Source organism: Saimiri boliviensis, chromosome 12 (assembly GCF_048565385.1).
Source record: "Saimiri boliviensis isolate mSaiBol1 chromosome 12, mSaiBol1.pri, whole genome shotgun sequence".
NCBI classification, from domain to species: Eukaryota; Metazoa; Chordata; class Mammalia; order Primates; family Cebidae; genus Saimiri; species Saimiri boliviensis.
In genome coordinates, this window is record NC_133460.1 from 2,906,302 (window position 1) to 2,926,546 (window position 20,245).

The following is a 20,245-nucleotide window of genomic DNA, read 5'->3' on the forward strand; positions in this document are numbered from 1 at the left end:
TATCAAAGCAAAAACAGCAGAATCTCAATCAGCGGGATCCTCTCCCCAGCTGTGCTCAAACTGCAGCGAAAGAGGCAAATGATGTAACAAAAATTGCAAGTCTAAAAATCTCTCTCAATCCCATGTCCAGGTCGTCCTAGAGATGGCAGAGGCCCAGCCTGTCCTCTACCACTTCCGCATGTGCACTAAGGAACTAGAGGACTGGTGACCACGCCCTGGGTGACCCTAGGGCTATGGGCCCTAATGATCAGAAAAAGAGCTCAATTCATTTCCCCCCACTCAAGGACATATTCTTCTCATTTCCAAGGCACAGAGAGATGATACAGTTTAGAAAGCCTTCCCTGGCTGCGCGTGGGAGCTCACACCTGTAATCCCAGCACTTTGGGAGGTCAAGGTAGGGCTATTACTTGAGGCCAGGAGTTTGAGACCAACCTGGCCAAGGTGGAGAGACCCTAACTCTACTAAAAATACAAAAATTAGCCAGGCATCATGGCCAGTGCCTGCAATTCCAGCTAATAGGGAGGCTGAAGCAGGAGAATCGTTTGAACCTCAGGGGTGGAAGTTGCAGTGAACAGAGCTCGTGCCACTGCACTCCAGCATGGGCGAGTGAGTGAGAGTCCATCTCAAAAAAAAAAAAAAAAAAAAAAAGAAAGAAAGAAGGATGAAGGTGGTTTACCAAGCATTCAGTTCCACCCAGAAGACCTGGGGGCTCTCTGAGTCTTAATGCATCTGCCTGGCCAACATGGGCCTTGTGGTTAGTGTTGTCAGGAAAATGTGTAAAGATGTGGGTCAAGGGGGGTCTCAGTTGTGCCTCCTGGATTCACCAGGTCTTTTCTATTCTGGAATTACGGCTCTCCACATTCCTCTTTCTCACTAGATGATACACTCTTTGAAGACAGGATTATACCTTTTTTTTTTTTTTGAATCCTCCCTTAGTGCTCGGCCCAAAGTAAAAATGGAACTGAACCGGGGTATTTGCATATTTTATCTTTTTGCCATGGAAAATTTCTAACACACACAAAAGTAAACAGCATAGGACGAGTCCTCATGTACCCACCACCCAGCTGCAACAATCACCAAGTACAGGTCCAGCCCGTCTCATGCAGGCCTCCTCTTGGGCTAAGGGACGTTCCTGCACTCTGGCTGGAGGTGCTGAGCAGGAGGCACTCGGGTTATGAATATGAATCCTAATAGTGTAAAGCAGCCTCTGAAGTACAGACTGCCCTGAAATTGAATTGCCACTTAAAACATGTTTCCGACCCTGATGATTAAGGTGTTACGTAATCAGCGTTGAAAACTAGGGGGAAAAATGAGAAGTATTTCAAAGAAATCATCTGTAACCTCACCATCAAGAAACAGCCACTGTTAGCATTTGGGTCTATTTCCTGCCAGTCTTTTTACTGCGGGCATTATGTTCATTATTATTATTACTATTATTTTAAAAATGGAATTGAGGTAATAATAGCACCCACGGCAGAAGATAGGTCCCCAAATCAAACACTGATGGAAGCCAGGGGCAGTGGCTAATGACTGTAATCCCAACATTTGGGAGACTGAGGTGGGAGGATGGCTTGAGGCCAGGAGTTTGAGGCAAGTCTGGGCAACATGGCAAGACCCTGTCTCTATAAAGTTAGCCAGGTGTGGTGGCATGAGCCTGTAGTCTCACCTACTCAGTAGGCTGAGGTGGGAGGATCAGCTGAGCCAAGGAGGTTGAGGCTGCAGTAAGCTATGATCATGCCACTGCACTCCAGCCTGAGCAACAGGGCAAGATCCTGTCTCTCTCTCTCCTCGCCCCCCTCAAAAAAGAAAGCAAGCCTATGGAGTCAGAAAATTAGGGAAGCCGTCTGTGAAAGACTGGACCCATGTCCATGGGTCAGGTGGCAGCTGTTCAGGTGACAGCTGCCAGGGGGTAATGGGGACCCAGAGTAGCCAGGTCTTAAATTTGCCAACAGAAGCCAGAAACCCAGATGTCTAAAACATAAAATAGGGCCGGGCACAGTGGCTCACACCTGTAATCCCTGCACTTTGGGAAGCTGAGATGGGTGGATCACTTGAAGTCAGGAGTTTGAGACTAGCCTGGCCAACATGATGAAACCCTGTCTCTACTAAAAATACAAAACAAACTTCGCTGGGCACAGTGGTATGCATCTGTAATCCCAGCTACTCAGGAGGCTGAGGCAGAAGGATTGCTTAAACCTGGTGGAGACTGCAGTGAGCCAGAATCCTGCCATTGCACTCCAGCCTGGGTCATAAAGTGAGATTCTGTCTCAAAAATAAATAATAAAACAAATGTAAAATTCAACTTTTACATGATGGCAATTCATCCAGATTTTCTTTAACATTACAGGCCAACCAGATTTGTGTTTTACATGGATCTGGCCCAAAGGCTTCCTGTCTGAGACATCCAGATCTAGTTTCTGTTGCTTTTTGTACACATGCTGTTTTCACTGCTGTTTCCTCTTGCTGACAGCCTTTGAAAGCATACGGTCTTCAATGGCTGTATAAATTTCCGTCATGTGGACAAGCCATCATTTATGCAATCATTCTTATACTGTTGGCTTTGTGGACTGTTTCCAATTATTCCTTACTAACTGCTGGGCTTTGGATTTAAATTAGCTGGCCCATGGTGGCCACTAAACCCTGCTGTGAACCAGTAGCACCGGAGCAGCCAGAGAAAACGTGGATTTCCAAGCTCGGCTCTCAGGCTTTCTGAATCAGAATTGCCAAGGGGTGGGCTAAATATCAGATTTTGTTTTTAAAACTCTAGGTGATTCTTAGAATCCTATTTGGAGAACGTCCACATTAACCCACCATATGACACTACGCTATATTCCAGCGATACCTCTTGGTTAAAAGCAAACCCACCTCTTCTTTGGGAGTTTAATTTTTGCAATGTAGCTCAGACAGTAGTTGATTAAATCTTGGATTAGGGCCTCACCCAGGTGACTTTGAATATTCTAGACAAAGAAAATACTTGAGTTATTTCATTCAGCAGGAGCATTTTCAAAACAGCTTTATAACAAACCCAGGCTCTTCAGTCACTATTGTTGAAAATCACTAGGCTGATGTAGCAGTGATGGTGACATGCCCCACTGCCTATTTAATTCCTTCTCTTATTTCTCTGGTCAAAAACATTAGGCAAGCCAGATAGGCTTTAGTCAAAAGCATTTTCCGCTTCATTACCCAAGATTTTTTATTCATTATTGTTCAAATGCTTCCTGTAAGGCCCAAAGAGCTTACTGCTGCCACTTTCATTCAATTAAAATATCTCCGGATATTGTTAGGAAATGTATTTGTTCCACTTAGGCATTCTCTTATGTCTGAACAGAATGATCTTACTACTACTAAGAGCTACACACCATCTCTTAAAAATGCTTATAGTGGCCAAGCGTGGCAGCTCACAACTGTAATCCCAGCGCTTTGGGAGGCTAAGGCGGGTGGATCACTTGAGTTAGGACTTCGAGACCAATCTGGCCAAATGGTGAAACCCCGTCTCTATTAAAGATACAAAAATGAGCTGGGCGTGCCAGTGGATGCCTGTAATCCCAGCCACTAGGGAGGCTGAGGCAGAAGAATCGTTTGAACCCAGGAGGCAGAGGTTACAGAGAGCCAAGATTGAGCCACTGCACTCCAGCCTAGGCAACAGAGTGACACTGTCACAAAAAAGAAAAAAAAAAAAAATTCTTAGAGGCAGCCTGCTCTAGTTTTATCATCATAGAAATGTTATTAATAGATTTAAAGCCAGGCAAGGTGGCACGTGCCTTTAGTCCCTGCTACTTGGGAGACTGAGGCAGGAAGATCACCTACGCCCAGGAGTTCTAGCCTACTAGGATTGTACCACTGTACTCCAGCTTGGGTAACACAGCAAGACCCCATCCTTTAAAAAGAAAGAAAAGGCTGGGCACGGTGGCTCATGCCTGTAATCCTAGCACTTTGGAAGCTCGAGGTGAATGGATTACTTGAGGTCAGGAATTAGAGATCAGCCTGGCCAACATGGTAAAACCCAGACACTACTAAAAATACAAAAATTAGTTGGGCATAGTGGCATGTGCCTGTAATCCCAGCTTCTGGGGAGGCCGAGGCACAAGAACTGCTTGAACCAGGGAGGCAGGGGATGCAGTGAGATAAAATTGTGCCACTGCACTCCAGCTCCAGCCTGGGCAACAGAGCGAGACTCCGTCTCAAAAACAAAACAAAAAAAGAAAGACATATTAGATTTTAAAAGTATAAAAATTTACTTATCAATTTAGAATATGTAATAGTCACATAGTTCAACATTCTGAACAAAACAGAATACAGAGTGAGCCCATTCCTCATCTCCCCAGAGGCATTCAATGTGAAATGCCCTTTTAGAATACACTTAATATAACATAGTAACTCAAGTACCTACCTGTTTACACAAGAGTTTCCCATCTTTGTATGCTACCAAGCCATTTTCTGGAAACACATAATCGTATTTTTCAAGCACTACAACCAAAACAACAAAAACACTTAGAATGCAATGAATCAAAACCTGTGTTTCGACTCCTTGATTAACAATGACTACCAACAAAACTGCTCAACTCTAATAAGGACTGTGAAAGACTATCTCATCAAAACAAACAGAGAAGAGTATGGAAAAACGTTCCTTATTATTTTTTAAATGGCTTTTTGGTACACAATTCAATTATAACTGGACAGGAGATAAGAGACTTGGTGACAGATTGTCATGTGTCCCTGACTTCAGCCTGCTCATCTGTAGAGGAAGATGCTGGTCCATGATGCTGACATCAAGCCTCATGGGTCATGAAGCCCTAAGAATCATGTTGAACATGACCCTGTTCAACAGCAGCAACCAGGGCAGTGAGTGAAAATGCAATTTCCAAGCTCTGCTCTCCGGCTCCCTGAATCAGAATCACCAAGGGACAGGCTACATATATTTTTAAAAAGCTATTTGGGCTGGGTGCAGTGGCTCATGCTTGTAATCTCAGTACTTTCGGAGGCTGAGGTGGGCAGATCATGAGGTCAGGAGTTTGAGACCAGCATGGCCAACATAGTGAAATCCTGTCTCTACTAAAAATACAAAAATTAGCTGGGTGTGGTGGTGGGCGCCTCTAATACCAGCTACTCTGGAGGCTGAGGTGGGAGAATCACTGGAAACCGGGCAGCAGAGATTGCAGTGAGTCGAGGTCACAGCATTGCACTCCAGCCCAGGCGATAGTCCATGACTCTGTCACAAACAAAAAACGCTTTGGTGGCCAGGTGCAGTGACTCACGCCCATTATACCAGCACTTTGGGAGGCCGAGGTCAGGAGTTTGACATCAGCCTGCCCAACATGGTGAAACCCCACGTCTACTAAAAATACAAAGATTAGCCAGGCGTGGTGGCAGGCGCCTGCAGTCCCAACTACTTGGGAGGCTGAAGCACAAGAATCACTCGAACCCAGGAGGCAGAGGTTACAGTGAGCCCAGATCACACCACTGCACTCCAGCCTGGGCCAGAGAGCAAGACTCTGTCTTAAAAAAATCTCTTTGGTGATTCTTATAATCAGTCTGGATTGGAAACTATCCATGCTGTCAACCTGAATGAAGGGATTCTCAAACTTTAGGTACCTGTTAAAATGCAGATCCCCCATGTGTTGGGTGGGGTCCCCACACTCGTATTTCAATAAGTTTCCCAGGTGATTCTGATAAAGGTGGGCCTTCAACCATCTCTTAGTTTGTGAATGTTTTGATTCTGTTGTTGCATGTCTCTGAAAGGTGCAGACACTATGTTACGCTGACAAAACTTCCCTGAACAAGTAGTTAAATAGAAAACTAGAAGTAGAAGGAGTGATCCTGAGCAGGGGACAGGATTCTTAGGGCTTCATGATCCCCAGTACATGGTTTACAGCATTTCTAAGTAGGAGACCTACAGGGGAAATGAAGTAGAAGTGTAACAGAGTTTCAAAGGGATTGCAGAGCTAAGTCTTCTAGTAATGGTGATCCAGTAAATACAGTCTACACAGATTTGGACTCTAAGAGATCATATTTACAGGCCAGGCGCAGTGGCTCCCACCTGTAATCTCAGCACTTTGGAAGGCTGAGGTGGGTGGATCATCTGAGGTCAGGAGTTTGAGACCAGCCTGACCAACATGGAGAAACCCCGTCTGTATTAAAAATACAAAATTAGCTGGGCATGTGGCATATGCCTGTAATCCATTACTCGGGAGGCTGAAACAGGAGAATTGCTTGAACCTGGGAGGCAGAGGTTGCAGTGAGCTGAGACTGTGCCATTGAACTCCAGCCTCGGCAACAAGAACAAAACTCTGTCTCCAAAAAAAAAAAGGGTGTATTTACAATAGCAGTTCTCAAATGGGGGTGATTTTACCAGGAGGTCATTTGGCAATGTCTGGAGACATTTTTGGTTGTCATAGCTGTATGTGTGCATGTGTGTATGCTGCGCGGGCATGTAGTGGGTAAAGGCCCGGGATGTTGCTACATACCCTACAAAGCACAGGACAGCCCTAACTGGTCCAAAATATCAATAGTGCGGAGGTTGAGAAATCTTGCTCTAGAGGAGCTGGTTCCAAGATGTGAGAACTCTGGGGACAATGTGGGATAAAAGAACAATCAATTCATCCATCTCTGCACTTACTTTTTTTTGTTCTTTTTAGAGATGGAATCTCGCTTCGTCACCCAGGCTGGAGTGCAGTGGTGGTGCAATCTTGACTCACTGCAACCTCCGCCTCCTGGGTTCACGCGATTCTCCAGCCTCAGCCTCCTGAGTAGCTGGGATTACAGGCTCATGCCACAACACTTGGCTAATTTTTTGTATTTTTAGTAGAGACGGAGTTTCACCATGTTAGTAAAGATGATCTCAATCTCCTGACCTCGTGATCCGCCCGCCTTGGCCTCCCAAAGCGTTGGGATTACAGGCATGAGCCACCATGCCTGACCCACTTACAATTTCTTATAGGCCAAGAGGTCCTGGGGCTATGGAGATAAATAATCCATACTCCTGCTCTTCATAACATATCATCAGATAGTTTGCAATCATTACAGAATGCTACATTAGCAGGGTTGTGCACTAGAATCTCTCAGAGGTACTTGCTAAGATAGGATTCCCAGGCCCCATTGACTTATCAAGTCAGAATCTCCAGTAAAGGGGTCAATTAGCTTCTCCAGTTTTCTAGGGTCCTGTGCTGAAAATTCTGTTCCAGTGGTGGGGAGGTAAGAGAGGCTGTCAGAGGGACAATATGAAGACCGGCCGGACGAGGGCTAGAAGGGCAGTGAATGGGTACAAGTAAGAATTATTCCAGGCCGGGCATGGTGGCTCAAGCCTGTAATCCCAGCACTTCGGGAGGCCGAGGCGGGGTGGATCACGAGGTCAAGTGATCGAGACCATCCTCGTCAACATGGTGAAACCCCGTCTCTACTAAAAATACAAAAAATTAGCAGGGCATGGTGGCGAGTGCCTGTAATCCCAGTTACTCAGGAGGCTGAGGCAGGAGGATTGCCTGAACCCAGGAGAAGGAGGATGCGGTGAGCCGAGATCGCGCCATTGCACTCCAGCCTGGGTACCAAGAGCGAAACTCCGTCTCAAAAAAAAAAAAAAAAGAATTATTCCAGGCAGAGAGATTACCATGTGCAAAGACACAGCAGCTGACCTTCCTAGGTGAATCTACTCACACATCCGAGTACCCAGTTCTCCATCAATAACTCTTGAAATTTACTGGATTAAAAGCTGAGGAAAATGTTTCCAAAAATAAAAAAAATAAAAATAAAAAATGAAAATGTTTCCCAAACAAGGAAGCAGAAAGTCTGTCATATGGGAACAAGAATTCAGGGCAGCCTATGATATTCAGCCACAATATCCTCATAAGAAGTTAATGTTTTAGCAGAGACAATCATCAACCTATCACTTACCATCATTTCCTAGTTGCTCCTGTACTTTCTCAAAGTCCGACCCGCCTACCACTCCGATTTTGATCTTCTGCCTCAATTTTTGCAAGAAGTCATCCATTTCTTTGGTAATTTTCTAAATTTTGAGAAGGAAAATATAACAGTCATTAGCCACAAAATCAGGTGACTAAAACTCTAAGGGTAACACAATTACACAAGTTGCATTTTTTTATTTAAAAATTACAGAAATTTTTTTTTGGTATACGGTCTCACTTGCCACCCAAGCCGGCGTGCAGTGGTAAGGTCATAGCTCACTGCAGCCTCGACCTCCCTGGGCTCCGGTGATCCTCCTACCTCAGTCTCCTGAGTAGCTGGGACCACAGGTATGTGCCACCATACCTGGCTACTTTTTAAATTTTTTGTAGAGATGAAGTTTTGCCATGTTGCCCAGGCCGGTCTGGAACTCCTGGGTTCAGGAGATCTGCCAACCTTGGCCTCCCAAAGTGCTGGGATTACAAGCATGAGCCAGGCCTACAAGCCTTATTTTCATACATGCCAATTCAGTTAGCAGCAATGTACACAGTTCAAATACTTCAGTTGTAATTTGGAGGCATTTTTACCAGAATAAACTTGTGTTATTTTTCACAAAATAAGGTAATAGATTAGGAGCTGTTCTGCAATGTCCCAGTTATTTTTCTATGCATTTATAATACCCATCTATGGGCACGTATAGAACTAGGTCTTATTTTTGAAACATAAATGGAATCATTCTGTGTACTGTGCAGTGACTTGCTTTCTTAGCACTCTGTTGTGGTGATCTTTTCTGCCAACAGATCTACCTCATCCTTCCTTGTAAATGCTACACTATACACCATTTACGAATTTCAATTTTTTTTTTTTTTTTTTTTTTTTTTTTTTTTTTTTTGAGACGGAGTCTTGCTCTGTTACCAGGCTTGAGTACAGTGCCATGATCTCAGCTCAAGGTAACCCCCGCCTCCCAGGTTCAAGCAATTCCTCTGCCTCAGCCTCCAGGGTTGCTGGGACTACACGCATGTGCCGCCACGCCTGGCTAATTTCTTTTGCATTTTAATAGAGACAGGGTTTCACCATGTTGGCCAGGATGGTCTCTATTTCCTGACCTCCTGATCTGTCTGCCTCGGCCTCCCAAAGTGCTGGGATTACAGACATGAGCCACAGTGCCTGGCCCAAGGTGTTGATTTTAAAACAAATAACATAATGAGATTAAAGCGGAAACTCAGAAGTGATTTATTGCCCAAAACAAAAAATGTAAAAGAGTAAGATGACTAGAATTTTTAGTTTCTTCTAAAAGCAAAGCTCCTATCTAGAAAGAGTGATGTTAATGCTATAATCTTACAGTAAATTCCAGACTGTGTGGTAATTTTTTAAAAGTTGTAAACTAAGATGAAAAAATAGCCCTACATTAAGACACTTCACAATTTTTTTTTTTAAACCGTACTTTAGGTTCTGGGGTACATGTGCAGATCATGCAGCACTGTCGCTTAGGTACGTACACGGCGACGCGGTTTGCCGCCTCCATTCCCCCCACCACCTCTATCTGGCATTTCTCCCCGTGTTATCCGTCCACTTCCCCACACCTCGCTGACCCTCCCCTGGATATTTTTTCAAGTCTTATAACTCAGTACTTGAGCAATCTTAGTGGTACATTTACACTCAATGTCTTTTTTTTCTATCACCCAGGCTAGAATGCAGTGGGTGGTCTCAGCTCACTACAACCTCCACCTCCCCAGTTCAAGCAATTCTCCTGCCTCAGCCTCCCAAGTAGGGGGCATTACAGGTGCCCAACACCACACTTGGCTAATTTTTTTGTATTTTTAGTGGAGACCGGGGTTCACCATGTGGCCAGGCTAGTCTCAAACTCCTGACCTCGGCCTCCCAAAATATTACAGGCATCAGCTATGGCACCCGGCTATCTCTTTTAAAAAGTTACTAGAAATTTAGAAAATACAAAAGACCATTTAATTCAATCTCAGTATAAAAACACTTGGAGTCCAATGAGTTTAATTTTTTTTTAAGAGTAATACATGAATTTGATTAAAATAAAATTGTACAGACAGGTTTGTAATAGAGTGCAATCTTTTCTACCTCTCACAGTGGAATCTGGACCTACTGGACAAAATCTAGGAGGAGTCTTTAAGACTCAGAACGCAGTGGCTCATGTCTGTAATCTCAGCACTTTGGGAGGCCAAGGTGGACAGATCGGCTGGGCTTAGGAAACAGAGACCAGCCTGGCCAACATGGTGAAACCTGTCTCCACTAAAAATACAAAAATTAGATGGGCATGGCGGCCCTCACCTGTAGTCCCAGCTACTTGGGAGGCTGAGGCCGGAGGATCACTGGAACCCGGGAGGCAGAGGTTGCAGTGAGCCAAGATTGTGCCACTGCACTCTAGCCTGGGCAACAGACTAGACTACCTTTCAAAAAAAAAGTTAGAACTGTGAAAAATCCGAAAGTCAGAAGCACTTTCCTGAATGGCATACCCACTGACTAGAACAGCTTCCACACCTTAGCACAGACCCAAAATGGCAAACTTGACAAGAACCAATGTCCTGAGGCCCAGGGACTTGTACAAGGTCGGCTGTGTAAAACCAAGGAGGTTAGGTCTTCACTGGGTCTGTTTCCTTATGTTTACAATAGTAATAACAACTATCCCACCTGGGAAGAAAGATGGAGGAAGGCTGAGAGGGTCCAGTGATACCATGAAAAAGAGTTGGCAATGTAAATCCTAGACCAGGAAGGCCCACAGACCCAATTGGGCAGCTGTTGGTTTTTGTAATAAATAAATAAAATTTTATTGCTCCCGCCTCAGCCTCTGAAGTAGCTGGGATTACAGGCACCTGCCGCCACGCCCGGCTAATTTCTGTTTCGCCATGTTGGCCAGATTGGTTTTTATAGGGTTTATGGCTGGTTGTGCACTAAAGCTGAGTGGTTACTATAGATCATATGGTCCGCAAAGACAAAAGGATACGCTATATGACCCTTTACAAAAAATGAATTAGGGCTGCAGTTTTAGACCATTATAGGTTTTTTTTTTTTTTTTTTTTGAGACGGAGTCTCCCTCAGTTTCCCAGCCTGGAGTACAGAGGCATGATCTCGGTTCACTGCAACCTCCACCTCCTAGGTTCAAGCAATTCTCTTGCCTCATCCTCCCAAGTAGCTGGGACTACAGGCACACGCAGCCACACCTAATTTTTTGTAATTTTTTTTTTTTTTTTTTTTAGTAGAAACCGGGTTTCACCTTGTTGCCTAGGGTGGTTATGAACTCCTGAGCTCGGGCAATCTACCCACCTCAGCCATCCAAAGTGCTGAGACTACAGGAGTGAGCCACCATGCCCGACCGGCACTATGTGATTTTAACAACCCACACGTGTGTGACTGCTGAATCTCAGAGTCAGTAAAAGCCTTTGAGAAACTTGGGAGTTGAGCGTCAGCACTAGGTGGATCAAACCTGTGGCTGAGAAGTGCAATTGGTAGGTCTAAGGTCACAGGCATTTGACGTGGACTTCTGGGGCACACCACTGTTACCACAAGCGAAAAACTACAACGGATGAGGGTAGAAGGTGAGGACAGTGGGGCCACGGGGGTCCAGTCTCAAGTTCAAATGGCTGGTGTGCAGTGACCAATTTCTCAAAGGGGACAAAGAGCCTCATCTCAAGGCTGATTGTAACTGAAACTTATCTATGCCTGTAGCAGCAATATCTGGAAGTGGAAAGCAAATTTCCAAGGCCCTAAAGAGGGTCTCAGCAGGCAGCCTTTAATAACCTAGGGGTCCTCCATCTCCCGAGTCCACTGCAGGGGCTGGAGATGGGCGTGGTGGAGGTGGCTGTTTATTGAGGCCTAGTGTGTTATGTGCATAATTTCAAGAATTTATGCAATCTCATCTGAACCTCACAGACGCCATATGGCACAGGGGGAAATATCCCCATTCAAAGCTGAAGATGAGGTCAGGCATGGTGGCTCATGCCTGTAATCCCAGCCCTTTGGGAGGCTGAGGCGAGTGGATCACCTGAGGTCAGGAATTTGAGATCAGTGTGGCCAACATGGCGAAACCGTGTCTCTACTAAAAACATAAAAATTAGCATGGTGTGGTGGCAGGTGCCTGTAATCCCAGCTACTTGGGAGGCTGAGGCAAGACCCGTGCTTGGTGGCAGGTGCGTGTAATCCCAGCTACTTCGGAGGTTGAGGCAGGAGAATTGCTTGAACCTGGCGGGCGGAGGGTGCAGTGAGCCAAGATCGCTCCATTGCACTCCAGCCTGGGGGACAATAACGAAACTGTCTCAAAAAAAAAAAAAAAAAAAAAAAAAAGCTGTAGATGCTGAGGTTAAGAGAAGTTAATGACTTGCTCAAGGTCACACAGCTGTCAAGTGGTGATGACATCTACACTAGGTCTGTTTGACCTGGAAACCTTCTAAAAATATTATTCACGGCACAACTCATTGGTTACTGGACTGAGAATGTCACATAGCTGATAAGGGGGCTTGATCTCGGGTACAAATCCTGGTCCACCAGTCCCGAGAACCAGCGTTGAGTCCAAATTGCATTTTCCAACCCAGCACAAGTTTCTTGCTCTTAAGAGTTCTTCAGCCCCGTCTCATCTCTCCAAGCACCAAGGGCTCTTGAAGAGCTGGTCAGGGCTTCAATCTCATTTCTCCAAGACACCCAGAATACTGATCAGCACCCGTGAACACTTCTGCGGTCCTCAGCTACCCCTTGGCGCCCACCCTGGGTGGTAAATAACTTCAACTGGGAACAGTACGGGCTCCGGGTCGGCTGCTACCAGCCCGCCGGGCGCCACTCACCTGCCGCGGAGCGGTGAGGGTCCCATCCACGTCAAAGAGGCAGAGCGCTGGGCCGGGCGCTGCCATGTCCCCAGTTTCCAGCCGCACCTTACGAGACTCGTTGGCATCAGGAGCTCGACCCGGAACTTCCGGGTTCGGCTCCCGAGCTGCAGGGAACGTCGGGAAGAGGAGACTCTGTTCCCACAATGCCTGGGACTAGCGCCAGCCACGATTCCTGGACTGCAACTCCCAGAGTGCAATGCGGCCACGCCCGCCTTGTACATTCGAGCATGCCCTCTTAGAGGTTCCGGGGGCCGGTGGCATTTACTTCCGGCTGCAGGTGGTAGGACAATGGTAAGGAGGCGGGTGACGAGCCTTGTGGGGGTGATGTTTTTAGGGGATCAGGGTCAGGGCTGGGGCAGGCAGGCAAGACGCCCGACTTTCGGACTCGGAGAATTCCTAGTAGGAGGCTCCAGTGTGGGTTACAGTTCGCCATGCCCCGGCTTTCTCTGACCTCCTTGCGTCACGTGAGCAGCAGTAGTACTCGCCAAAACTGGCCAAGGTCTCACAGTGCATCAGGTACTAAGTTGAGGGCTCCAAAACCATCTTCTCGGTCACTGTGTTCTGAGTCCCCAATTTGAAAGGTGAAGAAACGGAAGCTCAGGGGTGTGAAGGAAGTAATTTGCTCAAAAATCCACAGGTAGTGACTGTTGGAGCCAGAACCGGAACCAGAACTTTTACTGCCTCCCTATTCAGCTAATAATATCCTTGTGCTATGTGTTGGGGCCTCCCTGCCTCACTCCTCCTCCTCCTCTGCTATTTCCGCTTCCCCAGACTAGGCTAAGAAAGCAGCTGTTTCCTCTAACACCCAAGATAACGTATAAATCAAATAGAATTGGAAAGTTATTGGGATAAATATCTCACAGATTTGTTTCTCGAGTTCCCCACTAAGACATTGGTTATTTAGTTTCCTGCTTCGGGAAATGTTCACAACCCTTTGTGGATCCATTGTCCAGCCCAGAGTTGGTCCTGCCTAGATATGTTTTGAATTAATGAAGGCTGTACCTCCTTTCCTGTATTTATTTGGAATTGCCTGGTGAAAGGAGGCCCGGTTTGAGAGTCGGACTCTGCTGCACTCACTGACTGTGTGTTTTGGGTAAATATCTTACCCTCTCTGGGCTTAGTTTCTCTAGTGGTAAAGTGGAAACAGGGATACTATCTTAGGTAACTGTTGTGTTGCTCACATGAGATACCATCTGGCTTTACCCTTCCCTTCTCTGGCAATAATGGTGACCTTGCAGGATTGGCGAAAGCCTTGGAGTGAGATGCTTTGTAGATGTTCACCGTGTGATTAACGTGGTTGAGTTCCATGAGAGAAATGGTCTACTATCTCCCTTTCAGGCTGCGCTTCTCCGAGCTGTGCCTAGGTTTCCCGGAAAAACTGCATGGGGACGGCCTCTCCATGGGCTGTGGTGGTGCTGCAGTGGGCAGGAGGATCCTAAGAGGTGGCTAGGGAGCACGTCACCCATCTCAAAGGAGAAACCACCAGACGCAGAGACGGAGAAATTCCAAATGTTTTACCGTTTTGATGCCATCAGAGCCTTCGGGTACCTGTCTCGACTGAAGTTGGCACAGACTGCCCTGACAGTGATAGCTTTGCCACCAGGCTATTACTGGTACTCCCAGGGCCTCCTGACTCTCAAGTCCCTTTGCATCATGAATGGGATATCATGCTTTGCTCTGGCCATGCTCTGCTGGATGAGCTATTTCCTTCGGAGACTGGTTGGCATCCTGTATCTGAACGAGTCTGGCACCATACTGCGGGTGGCCCACCTGAACTTCTGGGGCTGGCGGCAGGACACATACTGTCCCATGGAAGATGTGATACCCCTGACGGAAACCAAGGACAGGCCTGAGGAGCTGTTCATTCGTATCCAGCAGTACAGTGGGAAACAGACCTTCTACCTCACCCTGCGCTACGGACGCATCCTGGACAAAGAGTGTTTCACACAGGTGTTTGGGGCGCTGCAGACATTCAAGTGAGCTGGACCTCTGGGTAACCCTGGGTTGCCTAGACTGACAGGAAGGCCGAGGGTGTGCGCAAGGTTGAAGAAAGGGGATTGAGTACTTGGAGACTTTGCCTGGACCCCTGGGAACATGTGTTTTATGATGTAGAAATTTACAAGGTGAGATTTGGTGTCCAGGTTTAGGAAAAAGGCTCTAAATGCAAGTTCTTTTTTTTTTTTTTTTTTTCTTTTCATTTTTTGAGATGGAGTTTGCTCTTTCCCCCAGGCTGGAGTGCAGTGGTGTGATCTTGGCTTGCTGCAGTCTCCGCCTTCCAGGTTCAAGCGCTTCTCCCAACTCAGCCTCCCGAGTAGCTGGGACTACAGGTGTTCGCCACCACACCTGGCTATTTTTAGTAGAGATGGGGTTTCATCATGTTGGCCAGGCTGGTCTCAAACTCCTGACCTCGTGATCCGCCTGCCTTGGCCTCCCAAAGTGCTGGGATTACAGGTGTAAGCCACTGCACCCAGCTAAGTGCAAGTTTTCATAGCACTTGTGTGTGACATTCAGTCAGATAATGGCCACAAGTTTCTGTTAGGAGCCAGTTATTAAAGGAACATATGCCAAGCTCACCCAGACAGTCCATTGCTGTGAAATGGGAAGGCAGAGAGGTGTGGTGGGGGAGTGTAGGATTTGGAGCCAGAAGTCTCAGTTCTGTTACTTGTCCTGGGGCAGGTTATTGAGCCTCTTTGAGTCTCCATCTATAAAATGGAAAGTCCTGCTTGTTTCATGGGATGGGTGTGGGAATAAACAATAACTATCAAAATTGTTGCAGACTCAACAGCCCAGAGCAGATACTGAGCTTTGTATAGAAGTTTCAGCATGGAGAAAGGCTTTGAGCAGTCAGTAGGGACTTCCAGAACTCTGTGCTGTGCCCCCTCCCATGTCCAGCGGCAGAAAGGACTGCCAGAAGGGACTGTTAACTACACATCAGCAAGCAGAGATGTCATCCAGGTGAGCACGAGACCCCAACCAGAGTTCTAGAGACTCTTGCTTTGGATGGCCCTGCAGTGTAATAAAGCCAGATGGACCGTCTGCTGGTACACTATTTTATAAACTAAAGCCAATTATATACACTGCTCTGCATAATTAATAACGTGTTCGTTACACAATTTGTAACAGTAAAGTGGAAGGAATGCGTGACCCTTAGGATTTTGCCACTCAAAAGTCAGTAACAATATTTTATGGTGTAGCCTTTCATTTTTCTTAACCATAGCAAGATATACCTAACAAATAGATCTTTTTTGTTATTTTGAAAAGGAGTTTTGTTGTTGTTGCCCAGGCTGGAGTGCAATGGCACAATCTTGGCTTACCGCAACCTCTGCCTCCAGGGTTCAAGCAATTCTCCTGCCTCAGCCTCCCAAGTAGCTGGGATTACAGGCATGCGCCACCACGCCTGGCTAGTTTTGTATTTTGAGTAGAGACAGGATTTCTCCATGTTGGTCAGGTTGGTCTCAAACTTCCCGACCTCAGGTGATCCGCCTGCCTTGACCTCTCAAAGTGCTGGGGTTACAGGTATCAGCCACTGCACCCGGCCTTTCACTTCGATGCTTCTATCCTGGGCTTGCATCCTTGCCTTACTCTAGTCTGTTTTTACAGCAGTCAAAGTGATTCTTAAAAATACAGTCACCTCATTCTGCTGTGAAGGTTGATGGCCTAATCCAACCTCCCCTTTCCTCCCTCATCCCCAACTCTGTGGAGATCATTTTCCCGGGTCACGCTGCCCTTGCTGTTCTCTAGTAATCAAGGATGATCCAGCCTCGAAGTCTTTGCATTGACAGTTCGTTTGCCTGGAAAGCTTTCTCCCTGGATACCTGCAGAGAGAACTAACTGCCTTCCCTTGAGTGTCTTCCCTGTATAACAGGTTGTACTATTTATGGTCAAGTACAGTGAATTATATGGAAGAGACGCGTACACAGCAGTTACACATGGCTCTTCATTCCTTCTCGACTTCACCTTCACCTGCCTGTCAGTTCCTTCAGTGACTGAATCCTTTCCCCAGGAAGACATACAGCCTGTGGCTAAAAAATGTCTTAAGAATTCAGTGACTTCACCTTAACCTTATTGAAAACAGATATTCTCTTTTTGTTGGGCTAGTTGTGAGAAATGACCTGAGTGAGTCCCACCCTGGGATATTCTGATTATGTCTGCGGTAGGTCCCCAGGATTTGTCTTTTTGACCCACTTGAAGCCAATTCTGAGATTTAGGCAGGCTGGGAATTTCTGAAATAAACAACTAGAACAGAAGACACCAGAGTGATACGTGCTTCTGTGGACTTTGTGTTCCTGGGCCAATTTTCTGCCTAAAAAATAGGTTCTTAACACTGGTTTATTTGTAGAATCTCCTGGAGAGTGTTTTTAAAACCCCATTGTCAAAGCTCATGACTAGGCGTCTCCATTTTCACGGTTCCCTGGGTGATTCGAATATGCAGCCAGGATTGACCGTGGCTGCCCCTGAAGTCTCACCATGCTGTTAAGTCGACAAGGGCTTGCCTTGGGAGGTGAGATGCCAGATTCTCACCTGTGCAGGCATTCAATGTGTGGTCTGCTCACGCAGTACCAGCAGAGGGCACACAGAGCAAATGCATTGTTCCAACCGCTTATCCCTGAGCTAAAATCATACATCTCCACCAGAGGACAAGAAATGTGTTAGGGCTTCTGTCACATACCAGTTAGGGTAGTACCTGAGAGCTGCCCCCAAACATCTAAAGTCAACAACATAAGCAGTAAAAATCCAGGCACAATGGCTCACGCCTGTAATCCTAACACAGGCCAAGGCGGGCAGATCGCTTGAGACTAGAAGTTTGAGATCGGCCTGGGCAACATGGTGAAACCCCATCTCTACTAAAAGTGCAAAAAATTAGCTAAGTGTAGGGCACATGCCTGTAGTCCCACCTACTCTGGAGGCTGAGGTGAGAGGATCACTTGAGCCCGAGGGGCAGAGATTGCAGTGAGCTGAAATTGCACCGCGGGTGACAGATCGGGATCCTGTCTGAAAAAACAAAAAGACAAGTGCCCAATCCTTGTTGAATCTGGTAGAAACTGGGTGTCTGTTTAGGCTTCCCAGGTAATTCTAAGGCACCCCAAGTTTTGAGAATCACCCAAAGCCATGGAATAGATGGCAAAGCCGCTTCTTAGAAAATGGGACTTGCATTTAGATTTGGGTGGTGAATATATTGGCAGTTCCGCCTTTAACAACAATTCTAAACATAATTGTCTTAGTTCATTCAGGCTGCCGTAGCCACAGGCTGGATGGCTCAAGCCCCATTTATTTTTCATAGTTCTGGAGGCTGGGAAGTCCAAGATCAATGCGCCAGTGAGTTCATAGTCTAGAAGGGCCTGTTTTCTGGTTCATAGACAGGCTTATTCTTGCTGTGGTCTCACATGGCAAAGGAGGTGAGGGTGCTCTCTGAAATCCCTTTTATAGGGCACTAACCCCATTCATGAGGGATCCACCCTTGCGACCTAATCATTTCCCAAAGTTCCCACCTTCAGATATCATCACATTGGAAATTAGGTTTCAACATAGGACTTTTGGGGTGACACATTCAGAATATAGCAATAATCTAACAGAAATACTAAAGTGTACATATAAGGATGTTCACTGAAATATTGCTAGCATCACAAAAACTAGGCCGGGCATGATAGCTCATACCTGTAAATCCCAGCATTTTGGGAAGCCGAGGTGGAAGGATTGCTTGAGGCCAGCAGTTCGTAACCAGCCTGGTCAACATAGTAAGACCGCATATCTAAAAAGGAAAAATTAAAAAGTTAGCTGGGTACAGTGGCGCAAGCCTGTAGTCCTAGCTACTTGAGAGGCTGAGGCAGGAGGATTGTTTCAGCCCAGAAGTTCAAGGCTGCAGAGCCATTATTGTGCCACTGCTCTCTAGCCTGGGTGATAGAGTGAGAACCTATCTTAAAAAAATAAAAGAAGAAAAGTAAAAACTGGGAATAATCTAAGTTTCTATTACTGGGCCACATGGTTAAGTAAATGTTGGTAGATCCATATTGCGGTATACATGGAACCTTTAAAAAGAATGAGATTGAACTACATCTATGGAAAAGACCATGAGGTAGGTAGGAAAAAAAAAAAAAAAGCAAGTCACAGAATAGTGTAGTTCTGTGTGATCTTATTTGTGTTTTTAAAAAAATACATGTTGGCCAGGTGCATTGGCTCACTCCTGTAATCCCAGCACTTTGGAAGGCTGAGGTAGGTGGATCACTTGAGGTCAGGAGTCGAGACCAGCCTGGTCAACATAGTGAAACCCCATCTCTACTAAAAATACAAAAAGGAGCTGGGCATGGTGGTAGGCACCTGTAATCCCACGTACTTGGGAGGCTAAGGCAGGATAATTGTTTGAACCCAGGAGGCAGAGGTTGCAGTAAGCAGAGATCACGACGTTGCACTCCAGCCTGGGCAACAGAGTAAGACTCCATCTCGTAAATAAATAAAACATGCATTGTAAATCGCGAGCAGTGCTGGGAGAGCACTGGGCTGAGAGGGGCAGATGGGACAGTAAGTACTCCACTTTCAAAATGGCAACCTAATGTTGTTTGAAAAGTTCATAATAAGCACGTCATTCATTCTAACAAATAAAAATGCAATAATAAATAGTCTCTTCTTTTGTTCCCTCCCCCTCCCACCAGCTTTTTAGGCAAAGAAAAGCTTCTCAACCATGACTTCCAATTCTGGACTCAGAAGCTGAGTAGATAGAAGGAAGCATGAAGTTGTTGAAAACTCGGTTAAAGCAACTGGTGATTTAACCATGTTTGTCTCTTGTTGAGTGGCTTTTCTTCCTGTCTGGATTTTGCCCCCCTCTCCCTGCCATGCCTGGAGTTCAAAGAGACTAATTATGTAAATAATTTAGATGCTTGGGTGGTCTGTAGCATGTCAGTTTTCTTTCTTTTTTCCATAATGGAGTCTTGCTCTGTCATCCAGGCTGCAGTGCAATGGTGCAATCTCAGCTCACTGCAACCTCCGCCTCCCAGGTTCAAGCCATTCTCTTGCCTCAGCTTCCTTAGTAGCTGGGATTACAGGTGCCTGCCACCACATCCGTCTAATTTTTGTAGTTTTAGTAGAGACACGGTTTCATCACGTTGGCCATGCTGGTCTCAAACTCCTGACCTCTTAATCTGCCCTCCTTAGCCTCCCAAAGTACTGCGATTACAGGCGTGAGCCACTGTACCCAGGCTGTTTTTTTTTTTGTTTTTTTTTTTTTTTTAGACAGAGCCTTGTTCTGTCGTCCAAGCTGGAGTGCAGTGGTGCAATCTGGGCTCACCGCAACCTCTGCCTCCTGGGTTCAAGTGATTCCCTGCCTTAGCCTCCTGAATAGCTGGGATTACAGATGCCCGCCACCACACTCAGCTAATTTTTGTATTTTTTAGTAGGGACAGGGTTTCACCATGTTGGCCAGGCTGGTCTTGAACTCCTGGCCTCAAGTGATCCTCTCCCCTTCACCCCGGCCTCCCAAAATGCTGGGATTACAGGTGTGAGCCACTGCA

The 20,245-nt window shown here is 46.2% G+C and overlaps 2 protein-coding genes across 5 annotated transcripts in view; one reads left to right on the top strand and one right to left on the bottom strand.

Moving 5' to 3' along the window:
* PMM2 (phosphomannomutase 2) overlaps positions 1–12,868 on the bottom strand; it is a 33,860-nt gene extending 20,992 nt beyond the window's left edge. For both annotated transcript variants that reach the window (XM_074381629.1, XM_003928508.4), the window contains exons 1-4: positions 12,702–12,868; positions 7,888–7,999; positions 4,391–4,467; positions 2,866–2,957 (exon numbers count right to left, since the gene is read on the bottom strand). In XM_074381629.1, the coding sequence (XP_074237730.1) occupies positions 2,866–2,957; positions 4,391–4,467; positions 7,888–7,999; positions 12,702–12,767 (347 nt within the window). In that variant the 5' untranslated portion in view covers positions 12,768–12,868. The remainder of the gene's footprint in view (positions 1–2,865; positions 2,958–4,390; positions 4,468–7,887; positions 8,000–12,701) is intronic.
* Positions 12,869–12,897: 29 nt separating this feature from the next.
* TMEM186 (transmembrane protein 186) lies at positions 12,898–19,436 on the top strand. Of its 3 annotated transcripts, none has more exons than XR_012512678.1 (3): positions 12,898–13,034; positions 14,082–14,866; positions 19,391–19,436. XR_012512678.1 is itself a non-coding variant. In XM_003928507.3 (3 exons), the coding sequence occupies exons 1-3, from the start codon at positions 13,032–13,034 to the stop codon at positions 15,554–15,556; spliced, it is 678 nt and encodes a 225-aa protein (XP_003928556.2). In that variant the 5' UTR covers positions 12,898–13,031; the 3' UTR covers positions 15,557–15,840. The 3 variants fall into 3 exon arrangements, 1 of the variants encoding a protein (XP_003928556.2); XR_012512677.1 differs by lacking the exon at positions 19,391–19,436 and adding an exon at positions 15,520–15,840; XM_003928507.3 differs by lacking the exon at positions 19,391–19,436 and adding an exon at positions 15,520–15,840 and having other exon boundaries at positions 14,082–14,719.
* The last annotated feature ends 809 nt before the right edge of the window (positions 19,437–20,245 follow it).